Genomic DNA, 17,636 nt, shown 5'->3' with positions numbered 1-17,636 from the left:
CAGCCTCGCGCTGAGCCCCCTCCCCACCTCCCCGCCCCCCCCCCCCACGACTCCCCTCCACTCCCGGCGCCCCGCCCGCCTTCTCTCCACCGAGGAGGTGACTTCCAGCGTAGCGCCGGCCACGGCGCATGCGCGGCGCCCCGGTGACGTCGGCGCGCAGGGCGCGGGTGGGCGGGGCCGTGCCACGTCGGCGCTAGGCGGCGCGCCCCCTACCCGGCGGCGGCGGGACGGCGACGGCGGCGGCGGCGGCAGTAGTGCGTGTTCCCGCGCCGCCCTCTCAGGGCCGCCCTCGCTCGCTCGCTCCCGCCCGCCGCCGCCGCCGCCGTCGCCGCCGTCCCGCCGCCGAAGCCCGAGCGCCATGTCGTCGCCTCCCGAAGGGAAACTGGAGACTAAAGCCGGACACCCGCCCGCCGGTACTGACCGCTCTCCGCTTTCTCTGGGGGCGCGCGGGGCCGGGGGAGGGGGCCGCGCGTGGCCGGGGGAGGGGGGCGCGCGTGGCCGGGGGAGGGGGGCGCGCGGGGCAGGAGGAGGGGGCCGGGCCGTGGGAGGGGGCGCGCCGGGCCGGGGGCGCGCGGGGCCGGGGAGGGGAGCGCGCCGGGCCGGGGGAGAGGGGCGCGCCGGGCCGGGGGCGCGCCGGGCCGGGGGAGAGGGGCGCGCCGGGCCGGGGGCGCGCGTGGGCCGGGGACGCGCCGGGCCGGGGGAGGGGGGCGCGCCGGGCCGGGGGAGGGGGGCGCGCGGGGCCGGGGGCGCGCGGGGCCGGGGGCGCGCGTGGGCCGGGGGAGGGGGGCGCGCCGGGCCGGGGGCGCGCGGGGCCGGGGGCGCGCGTGGGCCGGGGGAGGGGGGCGCGCCGGGCCGGGGGAGGGGGGCGCGCGGGGCCGGGGAGGGGGCGCGCCGGGCCGGGGGCGCGCGTGGGCCGGGGACGCGCGGGGCCGGGGGCGCGCGTGGGCCGGGGGAGGGGGCCGCACGGGGCCGGGGGCGCGCGGGGCCCGGGGGAGTGGAACGCGCCGGGCCGGGGGCGTGCGTGGCCGGGGAGTGGGTTGCGGGGACCCCCACCGCGCTCCGCATGCGCGCACGCGCGAGGAGTTCAATTCTAAGCCCACGGGGATGCACGTGGCCCTGGTCCCCGCGCCGCGTGGCCGCACGATCGTGTGGAGGAGCCGCGGGGTTTCCAGTGCCCAGGGCTGGTTCTTTAAGCGCACCCTCAGTTCTGACACCCCACCCCACCCTACCCCCACACACAGGGCCCACATCCTCAGGACGACCCCAGTGTGTGTGCCTCACTGAGGACCAGCAGCCCAGCTGTTCCCGCCGGCAGGACCCAGGGGGGCAGGGAGTTAGAAACATGCCCCCCCCCAAATAGTGGGGGAGACTTTAGTTGGATGGGTGCCAAGTGTGTAGCCAAGTGAAAAGAGCTGGCACAAAGCCTATGCGAGGCGCTGGTGGCCCTAGCCTGTCATCCTAGCTGAGGATCACGGTAGGAAGCCAGCCTGTGATACTCAGATCTCCAATTCACCACCAGGAGAACAGACGTGGAGCTAGGGCTCACAGTGGTGAAACTCTTAACTTAGAGCAAAAACAAAACTCAGGGACAGCACCCAAGCTCTAAGTTAAAGACTGATCAACCCAAAACATCCTTCAAGGGGCTCCTATTGGCTAGAACTCTGATAACTGTGCCTGCAGATCTAGGCTGCACTGTGAGGACCCAGTGTTTACTTAGGTTCTGGGCAGGGCCAGCCCCTCCCAGCCTGGAGGTGGCTGACTGCCCCAGGGCCTTCCACTCTGGAATAGTGACTTTCTTAAAGGGAATGGGGTGAAATGATACTAAATCAATGCGGCAGCAATGGAAATGCATCCATACACAGTCGTGTGGAGCTTTTTTAAGACTGGAGGAATGAGTTGAATGGTTTTGATCCCTTGGAAAACTTTCCTGCGGAATTCTGGTTTTCTTTGACTTGGAAAGTAAACAGGCTTTTGAATGACAAGCTTAACAGCTGCTTTGTGCCTCTAGCAGTGTACTTCAGTTCCTGTTTCTGAGCTACACCATTTTCTTTCTCTAGGGTGCAAGTTTCCTCATCTGAAATGTCCAGGCTGGAGCAGTCACTCCTCTTCTCCCTAGGCTGTCGCTGGTGGGGCTGCCTTTGCTGCTGTGGCTTCCTTCTGTCTGGCCCTTCCTGGCACCCAGGGAAGTTGATCCTACAGATAAACTCCAGTGAAGTCCCTGTGGGGCCCGAGTCTCAGACGGGTGCTTAGCACGGTGGTTACTTCACATTTTCCCAGGGCAGTGAGATTTGGCGGGCAACAGGAAAGGCTGTTGCGCTGGTGCAGAGGTGTGAGTTAAGACAGTGTCCTTTGTAGACTGCAGTTCTCAGCAGCACCCTTGGGCACCCCACCACCACCACCACCAATCTGTTGAGGGCCTGATGTACAAAGATTTCTTCTTTTCCCCAGCGACGCCCCGGCGTTTTTGTTCAGTCTGGTGTTGCCAGAAAGTAGGCAGTTCTGCAGAATGAAAAAAAAAAAAGAAAAAAGCCAGGCAGCCCACTTTAATACAATAATTATCAAGAAGGGGGGAGGAGGGGCAGTAGCCCAGAGCACAGTTCATAAATCGTAATAGCTGCCTTTAAAATGTTGGAAACACTTGGATTAAGTGCTGCAATTGAATAACAGATTTGTGCTTAAATCCTCAATCAGAAATAATAAAAACTCTCTCGCTGAATCTCTCTCGCTGTGCTTTCTTGTGTTTTCTCATTTTCTTGCTGTCTGAGCCAAGTCCTCTCCTGTCCATCCCATAATACCTCTGATTTCCTCGTCACACTTAACCTGCCCTGCACGGCTTCTCCTCTCCTCCCTGCTCCAGTGAGTCTCCCCTCGGGCCGCTCCCCTCAGCCAGTTGAGGAGCCGAAGAAATGGCAGCTCTGGGGTTTGCTGGGTCTTAGCAATACGCCTGTGCAATCCTGAGCACTTAGTCATGGAGCAGCCACTTAGCCATGGGGATGTGAGGACTGTCCTTTAGGACACCAGCTGAGACGCTTGCAGTGCACTGCCAGGCCCAGCGGATAGAGCGCAGAACTGTCTGGTAGGAGATTATCCAAGTGTGGGGTCCAGGTATGCGCACAGGTATGAGCTTACGGAAGTTTATGAAGAGTCGCAGGCATGCGATGATTATAGAAGCTTATGGAGAGTCTCGGGCATGAGATTATGGGAGTTTATGAAGAGGCGCAGGTATGAGATTATGGGAGTTTATGAAGAGTCTCAGATACGAGATTATTGACGGTTATAAAGAGTTGCACAGGAGGAAGATGCCATGCCATGCACAGTATGGTTACTTGGGAGTGATTGGCCAGGCTGTATCGCATGTTCCCTGTGTGTCTTCCTAACTTAATCCTATCCTAATATTAGACTTCTGACCCCCCCCCATGTCCCTGCCACAAAATATCTGCAGAGCAATGGGCTGAGACTGCTTGTTTTATGGGACATATTGCAAAACTAACTTGGTAAAGCCAGAAGGTAGGGGAGGAGAAGGGAGGATGGAATTCAAGCCTCCCTCCTATTCATCTTGGCCAGGCTGAGCTTGGCAGAGATGGAGGGTACGGTCACTGGTACATGTGTGTGGCTGCACTGTACCCACCTATCCCAACACGTACTCCCTCATTTCCCAGGGTGCCTCATAAATCTGATACACAATAAATTTGATCTCAGGTTCTCTGTGAGAAGTAGCTTTACATCCCCTATTGAACCAAAATCAAGTATAAAAAGTATAAAATGAAAGTATAAAAATGACAGTTCAAATAAAACAGGAAGCAGATCGCTTGACTATTTTTTCATAACACCCCAAATCTCTGCTACACTAATCAGTCCAACACGAGCTAGGGACACGTTAAAAAAAAGTGTGGGTGATCATTCTCCCTGAACTGCCTTCCTCCAGGAGGTTTTTCACATCATGGAGACCATTCTTTTGGTAGTAGCAGAGTGAATTTGTCCTCCACTGTGTTAGCATCCTGTCACAGACAGACGAAACAAGGTCCTGTGTGCTCAGCCCACTCACTGATGACTCGTTGACGAGTACAGTGGGGAGCTCTTGCTCCCAGCATGCCAAGGGGCAAGATACCCCTTAGTTAACTGCCTCTTTCTAGAGACTTCCAATCAGGATGGGCTATAGCACTTCCAAGACAGTTGCAAGTTTCGCCTCTGTTCTTAGCAGAGGAGTTGGGTTATCTTCCCCTTCTAGCACTTCTCTGTGGGCTGTTTCTCTTCCCTACCTGAGTGATCTGCTTGTTTGTGGAAGGAAGATCCACTTCTGTAACACACACTGGATGAGGGATTTCCCACGGCGGCCCTCCTGCAAGGAGCCACCCAGAGGCCCAGCCCTTGGGTGCTGCCAATTCAGTGCCCAGCTGCTGCCGAGGCCGTGAGGGTGGTCAGGATTGCGGCGTGACCGGCATGCCACGAGGGGTCTCCACCGCCTGCTTCCTTCCCGGTGCTAGTTTCTGTGGTGATTATCAAATCGCAGTAAACCACAACTTAACATTACTACTCACATAGTGAGGAGTCCAAGGTCAAGGTGTTGCTGGAACGGTTTCTTCTGCAGGCTGTCTGGGAGAGTTGGTTTCCTTGCCCTTCTCCAGTGTTAGAGGTCACCCACCTGCCTTGGCTGGTAGGCCCCGCCTCCATCTTCAAAGACTGGCCCAGAATGAAGGCCCGTGGAAAGTGCTGGCTTACAGGTGCTGTCATCTTCACAGTGAGCTGTTCGAGCACCAAGGACGGAGCCCTAGGGAGGACTCTAAATATGTAATGCTGCATTTTAAAGCCTGTGTCGTGAGTCCCGCTACAGTCAAGTGCGTCCTGAGTGCCAGGCCCCGTGGGAGATGTCTCGGGGTGTCTGCCGATATTCATTCCACCCTCAGCTGTCTCTGGAGAAGGAGCCATTGTCACTCCTTCAGTGTCGGCGAGCCCCGAGGCCCCGAGCCGTGGCAGCTCACTCGGGCACAGACATGCATTGCGCATGTATGCGTATGCACCTGTGCGCATGAGCGGAGATGAGACTTGAACCAGGGATATGGCTCCAGGCTCAGGGCCCTTAAATTCAGCCTAGCACTCTTGCTAAAAGGAAGCCTGAACCTCTTACTAAGACAACAGCTACCACCCAACAAGAACTTGAGTTATTTTTTTTTCCTAGATTTGCAAATAATCCTGCAGTGATTACTGAGAAAAATGATTCTGCCATTGCCATTTTATAAATAGAGTTCTAGAGACACTGGTGCAGCAATCACAGTAAATATGTGCAGTCGAGTTTTTATTTTGCGGGGGGGGGGGGGCAGAATAGAGAGTTAAAATGAATCTGCCTCAGCCTTATTATCACCACTTCTTATTGCTGCATTAATCACCAGATACACTGAGTGGTATTAATGAAGTTAATTGTTTTTAGGAAGCGAACTGGCTGCCAGAGCTCACGTGAGCGCGTGAACCCTGCAGTGCGCGCACCTCCGGCGGAGGAGGGGACCGGCCTCTCCAGACCCTCCGATGTCACCCTGACATTCATTACTGGTTCCCTTTGTAGCTTGTCGTACAGCCTGTCCTAGTGTTTGTTGTCAAGAACCGCTGTAGCGGAACACCATGATTGGACAGTTCCAATGGCAGACATCTTTTCCTCGTCTCTAGTGGCTGGAAGTTGAAGGTCAGCGCATACACAAGGCTGATGTCCCCGGGGCTGCCTTTCTCCCCCTGGGGCTGGCAGATGTGGCCTGTAGTCCCGGAAGGTCTGGCGCTTGCCTCCTCCCTGGGCTTTCACCTGGCCTTTTCTTCATATACTCACATCCCCTGGCACCTCCTCCTCTTTACACCAACACCAGCTCTGCTGGACCTGCCCCGGGCTTGACTTCCTGACCTCTGTAGAGGCCCTGTCTCCATAGGCAGGAAGCCTGTGGTTCTAGGTTTACGGATTTCAACATGCATCGGCGGGAGGGGCCTAATAGCATCTTCCTTCAGCGTCTGATTGCCACAGGAGTGGCCGGGGAATGAGGAAAATGTATTTTTTTTTTTTTTTTTGCCAGTCCTGGGCCTTGGACTCAGGGCCTGAGCACTGTCCCTGGCTTCTTCCCGCTCAAGGCTAGCACTCTGCCACTTGAGCCACAGCGCCGCTTCTGGCCGTTTTCTGTATATGTGGTGCTGGGGAATCGAACCTAGGGCCTCGTGTATCCGAGGCAGGCACTCTTGCCACTAGGCTATATCCCCAGCCCAGGAAAATGTATTTTTTTTAAAGATTACATAGGACAGTTGTTTTAGGTTCTTACTCTGGTCAAGAACACTCGTAATTCTCAGATCTAACATCTCAAAAGAGTAGAAGATCGCATTAACATGCTAAGAATTTTATTTCCGGTCTCCATTTCGTAGATTAAGAAATTGCCTGCACATGATAGATCTTTTCTGGGTTGTGTTTTTTGATTTTCAGTCTGAGCTGAAAAGTGATGAAGAAAATCCCTAGGGACCAAAACCAAAGAAAGAACTCGTGCTATTCAGATAATTAGCAGGGGACTGGAGCCCATCCCAGGAGACAGGACAGGGGACCCCAGGCCCCAGCATAAAGCCAGGCGCTCAGAAGCCCAACCCTTCAGAAAATGGCGGAGGGAGGGGCCTGCCCAGTTACTCAGTGGGATAGCAAGAAACCCAGTACTGTCAGCCTGGGCCCTGGGTAGGGACGAGAATGTCTCCTTGAGATTTTGTAAAAGCTGGGCTGCTTCTCATGGGTGGAGTTCATGTTTACATTGTGTAGTCTCCAAGTTGCTGTGCTGACAACCCTTGGCCAGGGTTTCCAGGCGGCTGGACTGGCCTGGCAGACCCAGTTGCACACCTCTGTAAAGGGCTGCTGTCTGCACCGTGGGCCACAGAATAAGCCCAGAGAAGACAAGCAAAAGCCCACAGTCACCTGACCCAGGAGCAAGAATCTGCAGCAAGAATACACAACCCCGAGTAGACCCACAAAGACCTCAGGTCGCAAAGCAATCAGACACAGGTGTAAGACAAGCGTGTCTGAAATGATTACAGAAGTCATCGGAAACATGAGAACAGAGTAGGACCTCATCGATAAAGACCTGACAAAGCGGGGGCAAAAAATAAAAAGCTCTAGAAATGATTAAAAATCAATTCGTGGGTAAAAAGCAGATGTCTGGGAGACTTTCTGCCTTGGACTCTGATTTGTTTGCATAGTAGAACACGCCCTGTGCGTTGAAAAGCTGAGAGTGTGGCTGAGAGAGGGGTTGGTTCCAACTCGAGCGCGTCAGATCCACTGTTGCAGCTCAGCCTTTGATTCTCCTCGCTCCCTGCTTTGCTCTTTCTAATGAGCATCTATCTGCGCGGACGCTGCTGGCCCTGAGAAGCCAGCCTGCATCTTCATGGTCCGGAGGCCTGGACGTGGCCGTGTCTCCTAGGGACATGGGAGATGATGAACTTGGAGTGTGCGAGCCTCTGCCAACCTTGTGTTCAGCCTCTGCTTGCTGGTCGCCAGCATCACAGACTTGTGCCAGGCTCAGTGTGTTCCAGCCAAATGTGAGCACCACACGAGCCAGCTGCACCAGGAAAGTGGGCTGCATTTGCCCTGACGAGGTGCAGGCAGGGCTGGGGGGGAGGAAAACCAGGACCCTGGAGCCAATGAGTGCCAGGAAAATGGCTGGCCTGCTCCGGCACTGTCTCTCGGTCTTAGACAAATCCATTACCGCTCCGCTATCGAGCACTCTGGACATAAAGTAACGAGTGTCCTTTACAAGAAAATCGTCGAATCTGAAATGAAGGACCAAGGCTCGGGGACTCAAGATTCTAGTGAATCTGAATGACATATTCTAATGTGAACCAGGTTGTATAGCCTCAGCATTAAAAATAAACGAGTGACTAAACCAATACATTTAACAAATGCAGCATTGGAGGCTTGGGAAGGCAGGCCGCAGCAAAGCAGGGAGATGGTCTTGTGCATTCTGAGCATGGGGGCTTGGGGAGGCTGGAGCTCTGCTCTGCTTTGCCATACATTCTAAGAGTTCGCTGGGTCAGATACAGAGGTGGGAAGTTAATGGCTGTTAAGCAACTAACATAGCCCAACACCATTTTGGCTCTCAGCATCCCATCTCTTCACAGTCACAGTGTTCAAGATCTTGAATACAGATGCAGCTTCTTCAGAGAAGCTGGTGGTATGCTGCCAAGGAAGGCCAGATTTTTGGATGTAGGGTTATCATTTCCAAACACTGTTGCATGAACACTACTTCAAGATGATAACCAAAGCCTGACATCATTGGTTCATGCTTATGATTCTAGCTACTCAGGAGGTGGTGATCAGAAGTTTTGAAGTCTTGAAGCCTGGGTATACATGTGCAACTCCCATCTCCAGCAAAACCAATAGCTAGAAGCAGTTGGTACACACCTGTCATTCCAGCTATCTGAGGCTAGAATCAGGAGAAACACAGATCCGATCAGCTCAGACATACAACATGAGGCTCCATCTCAACCAGTAGTTGTACTAGTGGTGCCTCCTGTCAACCTACCTGTATGGGAAACACACATGGGTAGATCATAGCCCATGCCCTTCTCAGGCATATATGCAAAACCCTATTTTAAAATAATGAAGGTTATAAAGGGCCAGGATGTGACTCAAGAAGTCCAGTTCTCGTGTAACAAGCTCAGGGCCCTGAGCTCAGCCCCAGTACAGCCATCGGCTCCTCAAAATGATAATGATCACGATTACTAGGAAAAACATGCTCCGCGCCCTTCATAAAGCTTTCCGGTGACTCACGCCATCTCTCTGGAGGCAGTCCAGCTGATTCTGTGTAGCCTGGCATTTTTCACGTTCATTAGGTCCGAGACTCCCCAAGCCCTCGCCAGTTCCTTGCAGAATAGTGTTCTCTGGTTAGCCATCAGGCGAATTCAGGTGAACTGCTGCGAGGGCCTGCCTCACACCCGCTAGGATGGCTGTCACTAAGAGGTGACACAGTGATGCGTGGGGTGAAACGTCCAGAAGCAGAGCACTGGGGTGCAATGGCCCCACGGCTGACGGCGCCCCAAAAGGGCAAGTGAGGTTGCTGTGTGATTCCTAGGAATACACCCAAGAAAATGGACACACACACACACACATACACACAGCACGTACAACTGTTGCTCGCGGCTTCCACACTCACAAGCGCTGCATTCGACAGCTCGGTGTGTGAAGTCTGTTGTTCATGGCCTGCGTCTCAGCACAGCTGTTTGTAAAGCAGTAACGAGCGTCTACCCGGGTGAGGGCTGAGGACAGTTTGGGGAGGACCAGCCCACCCTCTTCACTGCTCCTGACTGGACTCTGCCTCTGGCCGGCGGCGGGGGGGAGGGGGGGCAGGAGGGGGAGGGGGCCCACACTGTGGCCAGGGCCCCCGGCCTGCTCTGTGGTTACACTATGCGCTCTCCAAACACTGGGGTAGGCCCGCCTGGGGACGTTTCTAGAAAGGCCTGAGGGTCTAGCCCCCACCCCCAGTTCACGGCTGTCACCAGTGGGTTCTCCACTCTGCTGTGGCCCCGGGCAGCCGGTCCCCGGGTCCCTGGGTGCTTCCTGGCCCTCATCGCGCCATCTCTGCTTGCTTTCAGTGAAAGCCGGCGGGATGAGAATTGTCCAGAAGCATCCTCATACCGGAGACGCCAAAGAAGAGAAAGACAAGGACGAGCAGGAGTGGGAGAGCTCCAGGTGAGTGAGGCCTTCCCGGGCCCACGCGCGCGTGCCTCTGTTCTCTCTCCCGGGCTGTGTGTCTCTTGTCCCTGGTGCAGATTGGGGGGGGGGGTGCAGAATTGAAGGGCAGGGCACGCCCTCGTGCACCCCGCCATCATCGTCCTGGGCCTCTCTGGTAAGGCCAGACACCGCCAGACGGAGGAAATGCCATCTCGCGGCTCCTCTACGTGGCTTGCATTGCACTGCCATGCTCGGTGTGTACGCTCGGGCCACCCACACACAGTGATTCTGCACCCGGACCCCGGCCCCTGGGACCGAAGCCCCTGGGCACCTGCGGGTTAATAACCGTGCTAATGAAACCTCAGCCGCCCATGCCGCCAACATAGAAAGTTCTGAGTTCCGCGGCGTGGCTGTACTGGTTGCGGTTTGGTAGTGTTTGGTAGCTTATGGAAGTGCTGGTGGTGTGCTTGCTAGACAGACACTCTGCCGTTGGAGCCAGTCCTGTTCTGCCTCAGTCGTTTTTCAGATGGTCTGGGGCTGGGCCTCGAGCCATGGTCCTCCCGGCTCTGCTTCCTAAGGAGCTGAGAGGAGCGCTGGGCGCCACCACTCCTGGCCTTGAGTTAAGAAATGTTTGCAAGGACATCCGGACTCATGGAGGCATCAAGTGACATCGCTGCCCCGGCCCTCGTGGGTCCTCGACCCTGTCTGCTACGGGCTGCTGATTTTCCCCGGACGCTCCGGTGATGAGGTTTGGCCCGGGGCCGCCGGCTCGGCGCGGATGCGGCGGATCTGTGCGTGCGTCCGCGGGAATGAACGGGGGCAGGGAGGTCTGCTGTCAGCTCCCCAAGGCGTCTCAGCCGGGGGGAGGAAAGGAGGCGTGGGGAGATGCGACCCTGACTTGGACCCGGCCCCTCACCCCGGCAGTCCTGAGGGCCGTCCTCCCCAGATGCACGTGGGGAAACAGAGGCACAGGCCCACCCGAGCTCCCCACCCAGTCGGCCGGCATTTACATGCAGCTCCGCTGGGGTCTTGAGCAAGCCAGGCCCCCGCGAGAGGGGCCCCGGTGCCCCCACGGGCCCACGCCCACGGGAGGCCGATGCGCACGTGCTCCGTCGGCTCTGCGCGGCTTCCCCGGCGGGAAACGTGTGTGGATGCGTGTGTGGCCCGGCGCAGGTCCAGCGTGCTCCGGAGGAGGCGGGCATTCTCCATGAGGTTTCCAAATGGTTGTCGTTCATGTTAAATCACGACGTCGGCCATGCGGCTCAGGTTCTGGTTTTGCTGTTTTTTGTGTATGTGTGTGGCGGTCCTGGGGCTTGAACTCGGGGTCTGTGTGCTGTCCTTTAGCTTCCTCCCTCAAGACTGGCAGTCTACTGCTTGAGCCACAGCTCCACATCAGGCTTTTTGGTGGTTCATCGGAGGTGAGAGTCTCACGGCCTCGCCTGCCCGAGCTGGCTTGGAACCGCGATCCTCGGATCGCAGGCTCCCGAGTCGCTGGGATGACAGGCGTGAGCCCCCGGCGCTTCCCAGCTGGCTCAGGCTGCGGGCTGGAGATGCAGGGTCCATGCTGGCTTCATCAGCTTCCTGCTGCCGGCGGGCAACTCGAGGACCTTCCCCTCCTCGCTCCCTTGCTGTTGCCCCGAGATAGGCCGTGAAGGCCCAGTTTGCCTTCTGACTCCCGGCCTCTAAGTCTCACCTGGCCGTCCCGGCGAGAAGAGCGGCTGGGTAGCAGCTGGCGTCGCCCCACTTTCCTTCCCAGGGCAGATGAGGTGCCTGTCAGGTGTCTCCCAGAGACCAGCATGGAGCCGCAGGGCAGGGCCCCCCCCTTACCACGATCCGCCCCTTCTTCCGCCCTGCCCCTGCTCACAATGATCTGCAGGCCTCCCTGTTGCTCAGGTGGACATTCTGGTCCCATCAGGGCCAGCTGGACTCCTCGGGGCCCAGCTGCTTTTTGGGGAAGCTCAGTCATGTGGGTCCGGGGTCCAGCCTGCCACACGGAGGTGGCGTTCTGAGGGGCCGGGGGGGACCTCCACCTGTGCTCACGGGCGGAGCGCAGCCCAGCCCCTCGCGCTGTCCGCAGGACAGGGTGGGCCGCGCCCAGCCCGGGGGCATCTCCACCACAAACGCGGCGCAGTCCTCTGTGTGGCAGATGAGTCCTCTTCCTGCGGTGCCCACACTGCTGCTGCCCAAGCCGCGCCCCGCAGCCGTCAGCTTTCCAGAACCGAGGGGGGGCTCCATCCGTGCAGAACCCCACACTGATTTCGCACCCCAGCAATTCAAAGGAATGTGTTCTGCATTCATTCTCAATTTATGCGTGTTCTTCCCTTGAAACAAGGTCTCGTAAGGTAGCTCAGACTGGCTTTGAACTTGCGAGCCTGCTGCCTCTGCTCCCCAGTGCTAGGATTGGTGCCCGGTTACACATTAGATAAAGGTGAAATAGGCACTATTTTGAATGTGTTGGTAATCATGGTGACTTTGCACCAGTATCTCAAGGACCAAATACCCTTGAAGTGACGGTTCTCATTAATGATTCCGGATGTGGATTTGAATTTCTAATGACTTCTGGTTTTGCAGGGGGGAAGGGCTGTTTCTTGTCACATCTGATTAGGTGGCTGCTGTTTGTCCTGGTGTTGATGAGCAGACCTGTGAGCTCGTCCCTCTCTCCCTTTCATTTTGGTCACTTGCGCTTATAAGTGGGATTGACTCGAGTCTCTGCCGGTTGGGGGCAAGAATCCTAAGTCATTTGTTCACTTTGTAAAAGTTGGTCTACATTCCTTCACGGTATGACACGCAAGCACAGCTCTCGGCGCTGGGAAGCATCAGGAATGAGGGAGAGCATTGGATTCGGTCCCCCGCGAATCACACAGAGTCACCACGCTGTGGGAGATTGAACTCAAGCGAAGAGACAGGCACGGGTTGGTGGGTGGAGAGCCAATCTGCCTCCTCACCACTCAGTATATAATGGCAGGCTTAGTTCATTTTGCTTTGTTTCACAAGATAAAAGAAAACAGATTTCCAGTGAATCCCATTTTCCTAACTAAATTGCAGTCCTCCTGGTCGCTCAGTCATTGATTGGCTGTGTTGGCACCAGCGCTGGTTTTGTTGCTGTGGTCAACATTTCTTCTCCCCATCCCCGTGGGAGTGGCTGTGTGTTATAGTAGAATCAATAGTTACACAACCATGTCCATTTGAAGCAGTTTTGCCAGTGGGCACACATGTAATCCTGGCTTATTTGGGAAGCTGAGATCCAAGCTAGTATGGTCCAAGGCCAACACGGGCAGAAAAGTTAAGAGACCCCCCCTTCTCAACCCAAGCTGGTTCCAGGAGCACATGCCTGTCGTCCCAAGCTACGTGGGAGGCTGAGGTTGGACGGAGGGCATGCCAGGCTGGCCGGGGCAGGAAGGCCGGTCTGCAGGGAGAGAGGCTGGGTGGGGGGTGCGCTCCTGCGGTCCCGGCCAGGGGCGAAGCCTGCATGCAGTAGGCTGACTGTGGTTTAGGCGCAGGCCTGAGCCAGAAGCAAGAACCCGTCCTAAAAACCATCCGTGAGAAATGGGCTGGAGCCCTAACCGTCTAACAAGCACCGGGCCTTGAGTTCAAACCCCAGTACCACAAACGAAAGGAAGAGTTTTTCTCAGAATTGTGCTATGACCGCCCTGGAAGTCACTGGTGTCAACGCTGCGGAGGGAGGACTCAGCTCAGGCGTCGCTGGCTTCTGGACTGTTACACACAAACACACACACACACACACACACACACACACACACACACACACACACACACCCCGCACTAGGAGAGCAAGGCTGGACTCTGGCAGGCAATGCATCGCATCCTCGTGGTATAGCCACGCGCATGCGGGCGTCCGTACGTCCTTGGACTCGGGATAAGAAAGCAGCGCGCGGGCCTGGCTCTCCCCGGGGCCTGTGTGCCAGAAATGGGCTTCCAGGGGGTTTGTGCAGCACCGTCTTGATGGATGAGGTTCCCGGGAGCCCTCTGGAGGTGGCTTCTTCCTGGAGGGGGAGGGGGAAGGAGGGGGGGAGAGGAGGGAGGAGGAGGGCTGCACGCCCCTTCCCAGGCCCTGTTCCTCAGCCCTCACTCTTGTTCGTGGTGGGACTCAAGTGTCCCCCGCTTTATGCAGAGTGTTTGTTTCTCACTCTGAGAAACAAGCGCGCCAAACCTAAACCACCTCTCTCGTGGTTGGTTTTTAGAGGGTAAAATATATAATCATGAGTGCACAGAAACGCGAGCCCTCTGTTGAGCCTATTGCATTAAAAGTACATTGCCGGAAACTTTTAAACCCTCTTTAAATAAACCTCATTGACTTCAGCCGTCTCGGAACCAGAGCCCTCTGGAAGCCCTTGGCGGATGTGCTAGCACAGTACTTGACACATAAAATCGCTAAGCAGCTCACTGAGTTACTCGTCTCTGTCGCTGAGAACGAGGCAGGTGGGACGGTGCTAAAGGCAGTCTCCGTGTGCCGGGCCCTCGGCGCACCAGGCAGGGTGCCCTGGCCAGTGGTGAACCACCCCCATGTCCCCTGGTGCTCCCCCGAGAGCACAGATTCAGAGCAGGGCCCGGGCTGTGGTGGCCCCTACCCAGGCTTGCCCGGGGAGCCCTGGAGAAGTAAGATACCAGAGGCTGCTGAAGGCCCGGAGGGTTCGAGACACCAGAAGCAAACCAGCCCTGGGTCAAGGCATCCAAAATCTACTTCTGTATCTAAAAGAGTCGAAAACCAGGTCTCTGGGAGATATGCGTACTCGATAACCAAGAGGGGCTATGGGCCATATGTCCATCCGTAGACGAGTGGATGAATAGAGTGTGGTTCGTGTGGAAGGGAAGGAAATCCAGACACCTGCTTCGAGGACCTCTCATTGTGTTCGGCGACAGAAGCCAGTCACGGAAAGACACATAGCCATGGGTAGCGTTTCGGAGATCCTCCAACATCCTATTCAGAGGGACAGCACTTAAGAGTGAGGGGTGGAGAGTGGGACTCAGGATGGAAAAGCTATGATGACCTGTTTAACAGCAATGTAATTTTGAGTCTACCTAACACTGCTGAATGGTACGTGCAAAATGGTAAAAGTAGTGAATTTTATTATGTAATACCTACCATCACGTAAGAGATGTGTTAGATAAAAGACCCCTGAAATGCCTCTGTGGCTGTGCTAAGTGGTTTGGTGACTCCTCGGAAATCTTAACAGCATCTGCGCGTGACCCATCGCTTCTGAAGAACCCAGATACCCGTGACCACAGCCCTGTGAGTCCCCCAGGAGAAGCAAATCTGTGGCGACAGAAAGAGATCACTAGCTCCAGCGATGGATGCAGACTGACAGCTTAGTGGGTCTGGGTTACTTGTGATGATGATTAAAAAAAAAAAAAAAAGTTCTAGAATTAATGGTGGTGGTGAGTAGCGTAAGATAGCATCGGACAGTGAATGCAATAAATGCCACTGACATGTAAAAAAGAATCCTTCTGCATAAAGCGTGGGCCCCTGGTCGTGGCCCAGGCCCACGTTCTCTTGGCTGGGAACATGGCTGCCCGCCCTGGTGAAGGGCGTTCTGCAGGGCTGCGGCTGCAGTTCTGGGGACTCGAGGTCCTTCTGAAAGGAGAAGGGGAGGCAGGCCCATGCCAGGAGGCGCAGACACTGCTGTCCCCTTGGACGGGGGCCGGGAGGGAGGGCTTAGCTGCGGGGAAGGGGGTCCCGCGGCTCCGCAGTGCCCCTGTCCACCACGCTGGCCTCCCTGAAGCTCCAAAAAATGGAGCAAGATGGTGGCCGAGACCATCAGAGGTCTCCAGGCTGACTTTCCTGTCCATCCCTTCGGCTAAATCTAAATGTTTTCCCTGGCACTTTCAAGTGGTGCTGTGTGTGTGTGTGTGTGTACACATGTGCACATGTACATACACATTCAAGTATACACATGTGTGTGCATGTGTGTGCCCAATATGTGTATATAGCTGTGATAATAAAAAAAAATTCCAGTACATACTTTCAACACGAATGGGAAAAATCCCACAGTTGAAGAACATCACATTCCCAGAAGATTAAGGAGAACACAAATGATTCATCCAAGAGCAAATATTTTGAAAACTAGTATCATTAGTAAGCAAATACAAAAAAAAAAAAAAACACGAAAGTTCACTTTCCCTGGCATGAGGAAAAGGAGACCATCTTGGTGCTCTGTTTTTCTCTGACTCATAGACTGGGTCACAGACTGCATTCTAGTCTGTAGCAGAGTGCCTCCTCCCACGCGCACGGTCTCCTCCCTCACGCGTGTTTCCTTCTTCCTACATGCCTCCTTCCTTATGCATGTCTCCTTCCTCATAAATGTCTCCTCCCTCTTGTGTCTTCTCCCGGAGTGTCTTCTTGTTGGGCTCTGACTTCTCAATGGTCTTTGCCAGAACAAAGCAATCAACATTCCCTTCTCCTCCCATCCCCATGACCAAAACCTCAGAGTAAGGTGGGGCCCTTCATAGCGCTCCAGCTACTGCCCATCGTGTGAAACCCCACACCCACACTAGAGACAGGCTGTGTAAACCCCGCTCCAACACTAGAGACAGGCCGTGTAAACCCCACACCCACACCAGAGACAGGCCGTGTAAACCCCGCACCCACACTAGAGACAGGCCGTGTAAACCCCACACCCACACCAGAGACAGGCCGTGTAAACCCCGCACCCACACCAGAGACAGGCCGTGTAAACCCCGCACCCACACTAGAGACAGGCCGTGTAAACCCCACACCCACACCAGAGACAGGCCGTGTAAACCCCACACCCACACTAGAGACAGGCCGTGTAAACCCCACACCCACACCAGAGACAGGCCGTGTAAACCCCGCAGCCACACTAGAGACAGGCTGTGTAAACCCCACACCCACACCAGAGACAGGCCGTGTAAACCCCGCAGCCACACCAGAGACAGGCCGTGTAAACCCCGCAGCCACACTAGAGACAGGCTGTGTAAACCCCACACCCACACTAGAGACAGGCCGTGTAAACCCCACACCCACACCAGAGACAGGCCGTGTAAACCCCGCTCCAACACTAGAGACAGGCCGTGTAAACCCCACACCCACACCAGAGACAGGCCGTGTAAACCCCACACCCACACTAGAGACAGGCTGTGTAAACCCCGCTCCAACACTAGAGACAGGCCGTGTAAACCCCACACCCACACCAGAGACAGGCCGTGTAAACCCCGCACCCACACCAGAGACAGGCCGTGTAAACCCCACACCCACACCAGAGACAGGCTGTGTAAACCCCGCTCCAACACTAGAGACAGGCCGTGTAAACCCCGCAGCCACACCAGAGACAGGCCGTGTAAACCCCGCAGCCACACTAGAGACAGGCCGTGTAAACCCCGCAGCCACACTAGAGACAGGCACACCCCTGGATCTCAGAGGCCAAGGAAGTCAGGAAGGAAAAATACAAACTGGAGGACATTGGAGTTGCCACTAAAAAAAATGAATAAAAAATGACTCACTGAAACTAAAATTCATGATGACTTAGAAGTGGAATCAAAATTTCCCCTAAATGGGAAGGGCCATGCCAACGGGGCCCCAAGCAGATCGTGCGGAAGAAGGCAGGGTTTGCTTTCCTTTCACCGGCTTCCAGATGCGATTGTAGATAGAAAGGACTGTGACCTTTTCCAGCCCCGCCAAAGCAGAGCTGCCTGGCACCTGGGCGGGGAGAGGCAGGGAGAAGACGGGTGGGGAACCCGACCTCTGGGAGGAGGTGGAAACCTACAGACACCCCGGGGACTTTGGGGGTTTGTCAGAGGCAGACTCCCTGGGTGACAGGCCCCGAAAGCCCAGCCTGGGAGCACAAGGCCCTCCTCTGCTCCTGGCCCCTGGGGTCAGCACCCTGAGGAGACAGAGCCCAGGGCGTTTGGCCTTGGGGCTGGCGCTTAGCACAGTGGAGTCAAGCTTCTCAGCGGCTGGTCTTCGTCACTTCTTCTGATCCTAAAC

The 17,636-nt window shown here is 56.0% G+C and overlaps 1 protein-coding gene across 1 annotated transcript in view; it reads left to right on the top strand.

Moving 5' to 3' along the window:
• The first annotated feature begins 281 nt into the window (after window positions 1-281).
• LOC125367523 (death associated protein) overlaps window positions 282-17,636 on the top strand; it is a 31,784-nt gene continuing 14,429 nt past the window's right edge. The window contains exons 1-2 of the mRNA XM_048368217.1: window positions 282-413; window positions 9,595-9,691. Coding sequence (XP_048224174.1) covers window positions 359-413; window positions 9,595-9,691 — 152 coding nt within the window. The 5' untranslated portion in view covers window positions 282-358. The remainder of the gene's footprint in view (window positions 414-9,594; window positions 9,692-17,636) is intronic.

This window comes from Perognathus longimembris, chromosome 19 (assembly GCF_023159225.1).
Source record: "Perognathus longimembris pacificus isolate PPM17 chromosome 19, ASM2315922v1, whole genome shotgun sequence".
Classification (NCBI taxonomy): domain Eukaryota; kingdom Metazoa; phylum Chordata; class Mammalia; order Rodentia; family Heteromyidae; genus Perognathus; species Perognathus longimembris.
The sequence above is the reverse complement of the archived record's forward strand: the minus strand, read 5'-3'. Positions and strand labels throughout refer to the sequence as shown.